This window comes from Thalia democratica, chromosome 5, assembly GCF_965202585.1.
Source record: "Thalia democratica chromosome 5, ktThaDemo2.hap1.1, whole genome shotgun sequence".
Taxonomy (NCBI): Eukaryota; Metazoa; Chordata; class Thaliacea; order Salpida; family Salpidae; genus Thalia; species Thalia democratica.
In genome coordinates, this window is record NC_139169.1 from 45,020,553 (window position 1) to 45,032,254 (window position 11,702).

The window sequence follows — 11,702 nt, forward strand, 5'->3', positions numbered from 1 at the left end:
TATTGTAAAAGTGAACAAAAAATAATTAAATTAACTAACACAAAAATTTTTAATAGTCATCTGTAAAATTACAATTATTGATATGTTTATACAGTTTGAGATGTAGCTTAAAACAACACAAATCAAAATTGGCATTTAAAAAATAAAAGTACGGTAAAAATTAACAAGCAAAAACAAAAATAACAGCGATTTTTTTAAAAATATAAGTACAGTAAGTTTTAAAATAGAATTTCCTAAAGTGCGGAGAGGTGTAAAAAAGTTCTTGTCTTTTATTTAAATTTCGTTTTTGTCAGCAAGTGCTATCTCAATTTTTTCCAGGTTGCAAGTTTTTCAGATCTTACCTACATTTTTAATTACCAATCTTATGCAAGATGTTTCATTTTAGTTCGTAGCGTGTGTTATTGTTTTTTAATTTCCAAATGTACTTGGTAAGTTCCGTTACTTTGTTTTTTTTTATTTTTCAAAGTCACTAATCTGCGCGTACCATTCCTTTTTGAATAGGCATCCCGTAGATCCTCTCTACTCCTTGGTTTCGTTATTTGTTTTGTGCTGTAATAAGCTACATCTAAAACTGTATAAAACATATCAATACTTGTAATTTTACAGATGACTATTAAAATTTTTTGTTTGTGTAAATTTAATTATTTTTTGTTCACTTTAACAATAACGTTAAATTGACATATTGATTTTTTTAAATTTATAACTTTGATTACATTAATTGTTTTGCACTACTTATTAAGTTATCGATCGTCTTATTTTTTATTTTGCAGACCTGAAGATTCGTGTTGGGTGAAACGACGTTGCCTTTGTTTAAATAAATTTAATGTTAATATTGTTTCCAAAATAAGTTTTGTCGAGACCGTTTGTGCTAAAGGAATACTCCTTACATATAATACTTTATTTTAGAAATAATGTTCTCATGAAAAAATCTGTTAATAGTATAATCTTAATTAATTTTTCATAAACTTTTGTTTTATTTGATGTTCTATTTTTTGGAGTGTAAGACTGTTATAAAAACTGAATCTTAAATTAATTGAAGTTACATAATTTTTTTTATCAATAAGTGTAGACCTTGAATTGTTATTTATCTTAATACCATATATTCCTTTAAGTGCTCATCAGTTAAATGAAAACTTTGACTGCAAACATCGTGTTTGGCATTGCCGAGAAATATAGGGAGAGCACACTGGCCAAAACATTTGTAATTACATTTAGGATAAGTTTAGTAACTGAAATATTACTTATGATCGTGTTCACGTTTTTTTGCAAGACAATGCAAGAAACATAAAGAAGAACAAACAAAACAAAAAGCCTTGCTTCTTGTTCAAGATATAGATACTAGGTGGAACTCAACATACCTTATGTTAGAGAGACTGAAAAGTCTAAAATCAGGTGTCCGGTACTATGTGGCTAAAAACGATCAAGAGCTTTGTGGCAACTGGTTAATCACGTTGTTCTACTCCTAAAACTTTTTTTATTTTAAAGGAGTGTAGTAAAAACAATGCATTTCTCTCAAGCGTGATCCCGCATGCAAGATCACCGACGAAGTTTGTTAACACTAATGAAAATTCAGAAAAACTTTAGCCAAAAATATAGGAGAGGCTTGCAAAAGAAGGTTCTATACTACGAGTGGTCAACGTTTTTAATCGGGTCGGATCCGAAAAATTTTTGTCTTTGGAAGGCCAGAGCATTTCAAATTAGTGATTTACCAGATCCAGTATTATCCGGATGATGCAATTTTAAATCCGGATCCGGACAGATCCTAATTTGAAAACATTATACGGATCTTATTGGATACTAGGTTTAAATCGAGATCCGGATCCGGTCGGACTCTAACTTAAATAAAAGTTTCGGATTTGGCCGGAGTCTAATTTTATAGATACGGTTGATAACTTTTCTAAATCCTTCGAATTCACAAAAAATTTTCAAACGTGACAACTTAAGATGTAGATTGAGATATGTCAGATGTTTATGTAAAGTCTACAAGTAGAATTGACATGGTAATAAAAGGTTGGTATGTAAAAAATCAGATTTATACTAACAATTTGCTTTAAGTAATTTGACGAAAATATGTTCCAAATAAATTAGAACAACACAAAACATTGGGACAAAATGGTTTTTTATCAGTAAATATTAATTTGAAAAGCCATTTTAAACATGTTTTTATGTCAAAATCTTACAGTTTTGTTTTGTAAAAACGTGATAAAAATTTTAAGGAAAATTTTTAAATAATTAACTTTGCGGGTCAGACACTTCTATAGCGGGCCGGTCATTTTCATTTACAGGCTGGATTCCTATTAAATTCAAAAAACAGTCGTGTGCCGGTCATTTTAACTCCGCGGGTTTTACATTGCCCACCTCTATTCTATACCAATAATAATAACTTTAACATGAATGACAACAAATTACTGTTAGTCACAACAACTATTGATACACGATTCCGCTTTCCCTAAAAAAATATGCTAAAGTGCAGCTAAAATTTAATTTTGAAAAGCTTATCTCTTTTAAGGCTGATTATAAATGTGTTTCCCCTATATTGCCCCCAAAGAAACCAAACTATTTCACTGCAACCATTACAACCTCTGTATTTTTTTATCCTAAGAAATTTTCAACATACTATTCTTTGTTTAAAATAGAAATAAACACAGCTTCACAGGAGGACGAGCAACAGAATTCTATTGATGAAGAAATTGAAGCAGAAATAAAGGGCTTTCTTTGCTACAGAGAAATTTAATACAGAAACTGAAGAGGATAAAGTCTTAAACTGAAGGAACTTTAACAAAACAACAAACCCACATTTTACCAGCTTTGCAAGAAAATATCTTGCTGCTTTATCATCTTCTGTGGATTCTGAAAGATTATTTTCAGAGTATTGTAATTTGTACGAGGAAAAGTATAATTGATTGCTTCCAAAGACTGGCAAAAAAATTTATTTTTCCACCACAACTTGAAAAACAAGAAGATTATTTGGTAGTATAAAAAAGACTTATGTTCTAATTCGGTTTTTGTCAAAATAAAAACTAAGTCTTAAGTTAAACGTAAAATGTTTGAAAATGGTTTGTGATTTGTTTTCTGTTTTAAGCATTTATTAAAATCGATATTTTATTTATTTTGCATAATAAAACTACAAGTTAATTGTTAATGTTGCTTGCATGGATATTAAAATATTAAAACTAAGTTCTTGTATACGTAACTCGATTTTTTTAAGCAAGAAATTTGTTTTTTTGTTAGCTTTAAAAACAAATTATTCTTAAATAAAAATATGTTTATTTATTATTACGTTAAAAATTTTGTTGGAGCTTAATTTATCAAATAAGTAATAATATAATAAGTAAATATTATAAATATTCATGTATTGTATTTACATTACAAGCAGCTTAAGTCTTTAGAATTCCAATTATGAATCCAAAATTTTTGGACTCGGTAGATCACTACTTTAAATAGTTTAATTTTTATCAAAAAAAAAACATTTATTTTACAAAGATGTAGCTGAAGATAACAATTTAATTTGAAAATAAGATTCGGATTCGGATTTGACCGAATCCTAATTTGAAAATAAGACTCGGACTCGGATTCGGCCGAATCCAAAATTTTTGGACTCGGTAGATTACTACTTTTTATAGTTACATTTTTATCAAAAAATAGTTTTATTACAAAGATGTAGCTGAAGATAATTAACTTCGGTTCTAAAATATTTTACTTAATACATAGAAACTAAACTTTGAATATATACCCGACATGATATTGAATTAAAAAGTTAGCAAAGTTTAGTCGACTTAATTCAATACATTTCAACGTTTTTACAAGAAAATTTATCATTTTATTGTAAAAAAATACTTATTTAACTTTTGTCTATTATACTGTTAACCACTACTTCTAAGTTTAAACTAATCTAAAGACTTAGTTTCAAAACTTTTGTATCATTAAATTTTTTTATATATTAAATAAATTAATTTGCTGTATATTACTAGCTAAATTGTTAAACATAAATTTAACATGCAATTAATTACAAATAGCATGTAATTTAACTTTACATAACGGCAAATGTCCAAATAAAGTTATTAATAAAATATCGTGTTGTTTGTATTAAAGTGGTTAGTTCAAATTTTCTATAAGTATTCAAAGCATTAGAAATTTTAATTTTGTATTTTAAAGCAAGATAATTTTACAGTTTTAATTCAATTAAAAGTTTTGCTTTCAGATAGTGTTATATGAAGTAAGCTTAACCTTAAACCTATTGAAAATTAAAAAATGTACTTAATTACGAAATAACTACGTAAGTTTAGTCAAATAATAGGAAGTAATTAATAACATGTGGTATAAAAGCAACATATAGTTTTTTTTATATCTAAAGAAACCGAGGTCTTGTATTTTTATTATAACGATTACTTAGATTAAATTGTAAAAGAAAAGCTTGAACTTGAATGTTGTAAAAACTTAACTAAAATATTTAAAGTATTCTAAAATACTATTCAAAACTGATTTTAAAAATGTCTAAACGATGAAAACTTTTGTTATAGAAAATAAAAATAGCAGGAGACAGAAAAAACAAAGCTGATCTATTTAAGAACAATTAAAGCTTATAAAAGCTACTTAGTTGATCATAAAAAAGTAACCTTGTATTGAAGGATAATAAAACAATAGTTTGAAGTTTTTCTAATTTTTTTAAAACCTTCTACTACAGTATTCCCAAAAAATTGTAAGTTTTTATAATGATGATATTATTATATTAAAGTTTTTAAAATCTTCCGTTTGGTATATCAACTTTATTTGTGATTTTTTTTGACTTTATCCTAAAACTACATATATTTAATTAGTATACTTCAAAATATCAACAAATCTTTTATTTAGACTCATTATAATTGCTTAAACTACTTTCAAATTCTTCGTCAGCATCCAATTTGAATAATATTTTATAGAAAAACACTTTTAAATGCTTTGCCAGCAAGCAAGTAGAATAGTTTTTATATAAAATATTACTTTACTTGCTTGCTGACATATTATTTGATAGTAGTTCAAGCAGTTATAATAAGTCTAATATAAAAGCTTTGTTGATTCCTTTAAAGTATAACTTCTTACATATTGTAGTTTTTCATAAAAAAGTTTATACTACTTTTTAATACTATTCCTATGATTATAGATAAAATGATTAAAAAACAAAAAAAATTCAAAAAGTTTACATTTAACTATCACAAAAACAACGTTATTATATAAAACTAAAACAATTTTTGAACTATGATAAAAACAAGCTATTTAAAATTTATTTGTATACATCTTTTATTATTGCAACATTTTAAAATTTATAATGACATTTTCAAACAACTGTTTAGAATTAATTTATAAAGCAGGTTTTGCCATACACATGTTCAACTGAAAACTTTTATTAATATTTTTTTACTTAACACAGTCTTTGCAGTATTAGACTAGTAATATTTAAACGCGATTTTTAAATTTATTTGTTCAAAACAGTAGGTGGGCTGAAAAGATTATCCTTAGTAGGTGGCCATTAAGCAACTGCTTAATTGTGGTTCAATAAAAATTGTTATCTTAAATTATTAGAATGTGTATACAACAGCTGTAAAACCTCAACTACTAGCCTTGTATATAAAAAAGCTTGCTTCATAAATTTTTTTATTAGAATAGCATTGAAAGTTAGTTAAGTTTAACAAAAACATTAGTTCGAGTTTTTACTACTTACGTTGGGGTTTTAAAAAAATCTAATTTAGTTATATTTTGTTTAGTTATATTTTAGCATTCTAAGTTTTATATTAAAAATTAAGTAGTATTAATTAAAAAAAAGACTGTATAAGTAACTAGTTAAACTTTTTTTACAAAATTTATTTCCTTATTGCTTAATATACTACTTTTAAGCAATAATGTTTTTTTTTTCTTTAATCAGATTTTTAAGTTGTCACGTCTCTTCAAAAAATCGAGGTTTACTTAATCACGTCTTTAGTGTCTACAATCTAATTTGATGACTAATAAGCAGTAAATCTAATTCAAATAAAGTTGTTGTAATAACATAACCATGTATAAAACGACTTTTTTCATCTCAATAAACTTACTTTTCCTGATCACATGTTACTCAAGCTCACCTTCGAATGAAGATTCAGATGCTTATGAAGGAAATAACAAGCGGTACGTAGCTGGCCCGTTGCAAGTCAAGTGGTTTAACCAAAAGTTAAACCATTTTGACAGGACACCCAATGCAACAATTTGGAAACAGGTGCAAATAAATAGTTTTATGCATACGTTTAGATTTAAAGAAAACTTGCAAACTTTTGTCGTTTAAAGATAAAATTTCAATATTCTTTTTTATAAGACTAGCTTGAATACTTTAATAAATTATTTGCCCTTATTAATAGTTCTAAAGTTTTAAAACGTATAAAAATCGTTGTAATTAAAACGTATCAATAATAATTAAAAGTATTTAGGTACTTATGCTTGAGAAATGCTTAAAAAGGAAAACAAGTTTAATTTTTTTCAAAAGAAAAGTTAAAGTTTTATTTTTGTTTACTAAGTTGTTATTTTCTAAATAGATTTTAACTGCTTTTATTCTGAATAGCTTTTTATAAATGATACACTAAAATAGTACGAAAATGTTGTGTTTAACTATTAGTATCAAATAAATTAATTCAAACTATTTAACTACCAAATCAGCATATTAGTAATATCCACAAAAAAACTACAATTTTTTAGCGATATATGAAGAAAAATTTTGGATTAGGAACTAGTGAACAACCAATTTTTGTTTACATTGGGGGTGAAGGGGCTATAAGTGACGGTATATATCGTGAAAACTTTGGAGTTCTAGCAAAAAAGTTTTCAGCTTTAACTTTTATACTTGAACATAGATACTACGGAGAGAGTCGTCCAACAGCGTTTGTATTTAATTTTGTTAAAACTTTGTTTTAATTTAATATACAAATACTCTTAGAAGTTTGTATTTTAATAAAACTTTTTTATAAAAACTTTAAAAAAAGTAAATATCAAAAGTTCTCTAAGTTTGTTTAATTTATTGTTAAGATAATATCGAGATAGTTATTTTTTATAAGGGATATGAGTGTGAAAAATATGAAGTACCTCACAATAAGACAAACCTTGTTGGATATAAGGTATTTTATAATCAAAAAGAAAAGAATTAGAGCATTCGGTAAAAGAAAATGGATTGTTTTCGGTTCTTCATATTCTGGTTTCAAAAATTTGATCTAAATTTAGAATACAAGTTAAAATAGAAATTGATTAGCTTAACAGTATTTTCAATTTGATCTTTCAAGACTTTATTTTAAAAATAAATTTCGGTCAAAGAAAAGTTTATAAGGGATACAAAAGTTTCGAAACTTGATTTGTAAAATAAATTCTTAAAAAAATAAACTTATTATTTCTCTGCTAGTAGTTGAGATCTCTTTATTTGTTTTCTAAAAATCAAAACATATAATACTAATAGCATTTTCTTTAAATACTAAAATAATTGAATACTAGTTTGCTAAGTTTTAAACTTATTTTTAAATATATATTTAATTTGTTTTTAAAGAAGTAAATGTTTTTAAATTAAGTAAATATTGTATAAGAACAATTTACTAAATAGATGTTGTGCAAATTCAACGAAACTTATCTTGATTTTATCAAAATAGTTTTTACTTTTTTTTATTTTATAAAAGTTTAAATTAGCTTTAAAACTCTAAAAAAATTACAGTAAACATAGAAACATAAACAAATCTTATTATGGGTAAAAATCTATAAAATAAAAAACAGCTTCAAACCTTAAGATGTTTTGTAATAAAATAATTGACTGCTTAAACAAAAGTTAATATTTTCATAGTGTTGTTATAGTTAAATTAACAAAGGTGTGAAATATTTAGGAACCCTTGCAGTGTGGGCAAGATACTCTTTCAGAAAATTAATAGACGGAACTGTTGCGTCGTCTGCTCCGTTGCAAGTTAATAGTGTCTTTCCTGGTAAGTTAACATGTACAGTTTGATCGTAAAAGTGAAATTTTTAATAATAAAATCAAAAGTTAAAACCTTAATCAAAAATCAGCTTAAGTTGTTTTTGTGTGTAAAATCATGTCTAATAATGACGATTTACAATAAAGTATGAGAGTCTGAGCTTCGCATCAAAATTTTCTAGAAAAATAGTTTATAAAGAAAAAAAGTTATAAGTTACTCTAACTTTGTTAAAATTGCAGAATACTTTCAAGACGTAGAGAAATTTATCAGAAAGAAAAGTGGTGTTAACTGCACTAAAAGAATTGAGTCTGCATTTATACAATTAGGATATAAATTTAGAGAAAATAAGAGATTTTATATTCGTTAGTTTTAAAGTAATTTTTGACTAAGCTTCTTTATATTTTTTTAAGTTTGATATTTTGTAGAAAAAAATTGTTCACATTTTATATATCGTCAGTTATAAAGGTAAGCAGGGGTTAAACATTTAAAAAAGATTAAGATATATAAAACGTTATCAAAACAGATGAAAAGCTGAATACATGTAATCTAGTAAAAAAAAGAGACAAACATCTTACAACCTTGTCACTTGCATCCTTTCTTGGAGTTTATGTCCAGTGGTATGTTTACTTAAATTTATTTTTTTTAAGCAAAAAGTTGTAACTTTTAAATTATAACTAGTCGATAATCAAGGGACATATAGTTCAGTTTCTATTTTATATCGGGTAACTAAACTAACACTTAGAAAATAACTGCAAAAATATAAGACTTTTATTACAATCTAAAAAATCGTAAACAAATTATATTTTATCATTTTAAGTAAATGATTAAACAGGGGATATTCGGTAGACTACATTTGTAATGCTTTTAATGATTATCCTAACACACCTGAAGTAAATTTTGAAGTTTATGGTGGAATAATAAAGAAAATCTTACAAACATTTGGACAAGACTGTTTAGAAGTTTCAGATTACAAGTAAGTAATCGAAATAATTTATTTTAATAAAAAATATCTTTTTAACATTAAGCTTAAACTTATAATCAGTTAAACCATTTCTAGCTATTTCATGACTATTAAAATGAAATAAAATAGGTAAAAATAAAAATAGCTAAGAATTTTATATTTTTAAAACTAGATGGAAAAAACTTTAAAAAAAATTTGTTTAATTTGTTATCGATTTTAAATAGTACGTTAAATAAAAAATGCTGTTATATTTTGTTGGCTAATAGAATGTAAGTAAGTTAAAGGGGGCTAAAAAATTAATAATTAATATGTTATGCTTTTACATTAAACACGTTATTCATAAAGCAAACTAAACAGTTAAAAATCTTATCTAGAAAATATTAAACTTTATTAATTTTGAAGCATTTATCTTAGATAAAGTTTTTAAAGCTTTAAATATTTAGAAATTTTAATAACATTATAATCAATATTTTATATAGTATATAAACAGACTAACTAATTTTATCTGCATTATGATTGACATTTATTATAAATTTTGTTTTATTTTGTTATTTAGTTTTAAGTTATTTTTAAAAATAAGGTTTATAACTGCCATCAAGAATACATCTTGGGAGTACGAAGGAAGGGGTTTTACACTAGGTGGCCTTGATTACAAGTCCGTCCGTCCTTGGATATGGACTTCTTGCCATGAGCTTGGCTGGTTTCAAGTTGCCTTTAAATGGACTGGTTTGTACTTATAAATAATGAATAGAAAATTTTTAGATTTATCTATTACAAAAGCTTTATGTTTAACGAAAATATATTACTAATATATAAAAACTATAGAATATTTTAAATTTAATTGTTGGATAGTTTTGATTTAAAAAGCACATTTGTTTTACGTCAAAAAGGCTTAAAGTTTGTTTTACGTAATTATTACAATTAGTCTTCTCTAAATGCATAACATAACATTAAGCACGTGTATTTGCAATGAAGTTAAAGTATTACATGGGGAAATATATGATTTTGTAGTACCAATATTAGTGTACCTAAAAATTCTTTAGAAACGAAAACTAATCATAAAAGTAGTACTTTTGTTTTTTCATAACAAGGATTCATTAAAACAAGCAGTTTAATTCAAGAAAAACAAGTAGTTTAAACTATTAGTAACAAATACTATATATTTAAAAAGCTTAATAAAAACATATTTTATATAAATTAAAACAACTCTTTTTTAAAACAGCTTTAAGTATTATATTGAGAGTTGATTAATAAGCAAAGAAATATTATAACAAAAAAAAGATCTTTTTAATTAAATTTAAATCGTAAGTGATTTAACTACTTTTTTTAAAAGTTTAATTTATCTACATTAATAAAAATGAACGAAAACAAAATTGCTTTAATTCTAGCGTCAAATTGTTTTTATTCTTTATTTAATGTATCAAAAAAATTTTGAATATATCTTAACCTAATAAACTTTTGACTAAATATGCATGATATTTGTGCATGTATTAAGTTTATAATATATTAGGTTGTTTGGTTATGTGTTTGGGCTTTTTCAGAGTAAAAAAGTTTAAAATAATTTTTAAATTTAAGGTATGGTTCGTGATATACCAACAAGCTTCTGGGTGAATGCGTGTCATCGATTGTTCGGAATGACAAAAGCTAAAATACTGTCTGGTATTAAAAAAACTATGAAGCTTTACAGAGTGTCTGACGTATTAAAAGTTCCAAATCTTTCTTTGTACAACGGAGTAAACGACCCTTGGGCGAGTCTGGGATACAAAGGTTTTTTTTTATAATAACTATAACATGCCTAAAGTTTTTTTTAGGTGTAAATTGTTAACAATTTTCGAAAGGTGGTCTTAACACAACTGGAATATCATTGCAAGTAGTTGACACGTTTGATGCAATGCACTGCACAATAGACAGACGAGGGCATTTTCTAGAATCTAGAGAACTCAAAACAGCGAGGGATGATATTATCAGCAGTATAAAACAGTGGATTGACCAACCATAAAAAATCATGTTCGATAAAAATTCTTTTTTAAACGTATGCACATTGAAAAATAATTTAGAATTCTTACACTTTTTAAATCCTATACGGATTTTATAATTGTTCATCCAATTAACTTTATTTCTAAAACTCTACCATAAAATATTTGTTTAAACTAATACTTTCAGTTATTATATGTAAAAGCTTTTTGATATAGCCTTATGTTTTTCAAAATTTCTGTTTGTAAAACAATTTAAATTCATTTAGAGACATTTATAAACTTTTATTTATAGAAATATTTTAAAAACATTTAGGCTAATGTGATGTTAAACGTATATTTTTTGTTGAAAATACTATAGTCTTTTTTTTTATTACTGTCATTAAAAAAAAGTAATAAAACTGTAAAGTAGTTAGTTATCTTTTTTTTTCAGAAAAAAAAATCACATTAAAAATACAATTGTTATCAAGATAGTTTAGGTAAAAAATACTAAATATTAATTTTGATACAAAATAGTTTAGAAAATAACAGTGGTTGAAAACCTAGTATTAAAGAAAAAAAGCAAAAAGCTAAAACACTTTTTATGCTTATTACTTAAATTAAGAAAACAATCTGACGATGATAATAAGAAACAGGTATTAATATAGAAATGAGTAAAAGCAATTTAAAGTACCAAATAAAATCAAACATTTACAAATTAAAACTACAAATTTTTTGTAGTATTTTTTTATTATGTTTGTTTTTAACTCGAAATAAGCTTTGAGTTACAACATAAAAACTTAGTTACATGACAGTTCAAATTCGGACAACTCGAATTCC

At 25.2% G+C, this 11,702-nt stretch overlaps 1 protein-coding gene across 1 annotated transcript; it reads left to right on the forward strand.

Annotated features, from left to right (window-relative positions):
• Positions 1–5,904: 5,904 nt before the first annotated feature.
• LOC145836146 (putative serine protease F56F10.1) lies at positions 5,905–11,285 on the forward strand. The gene is made up of 10 exons (XM_082943958.1): positions 5,905–6,226; positions 6,700–6,881; positions 7,056–7,192; positions 7,863–7,958; positions 8,189–8,311; positions 8,473–8,566; positions 8,782–8,922; positions 9,491–9,636; positions 10,486–10,677; positions 10,749–11,285. The coding sequence occupies exons 1-10, from the start codon at positions 6,029–6,031 to the stop codon at positions 10,907–10,909; spliced, it is 1,470 nt and encodes a 489-aa protein (XP_082800084.1). The 5' UTR covers positions 5,905–6,028; the 3' UTR covers positions 10,910–11,285.
• Positions 11,286–11,702: the final 417 nt, after the last annotated feature.

What these genes read in the sequence shown, in the direction of transcription:
- LOC145836146 (XM_082943958.1), top strand. Translation starts at nt 6,029, where the DNA reads ATGTATAAAACGACTTTTTTCATCTCAATAAACTTACTTTTCCTGATC. An exon ending in AGTTAATAGTGTCTTTCCTG is followed by an intron (nt 7,959 to 8,188) that starts GTAAGTTAACAT and finishes TTAAAATTGCAG; the next exon opens with AATACTTTCAAGACGTAGAG. An exon ending in TTAGAAGTTTCAGATTACAA is followed by an intron (nt 8,923 to 9,490) that starts GTAAGTAATCGA and finishes TTTAAAAATAAG; the next exon opens with GTTTATAACTGCCATCAAGA.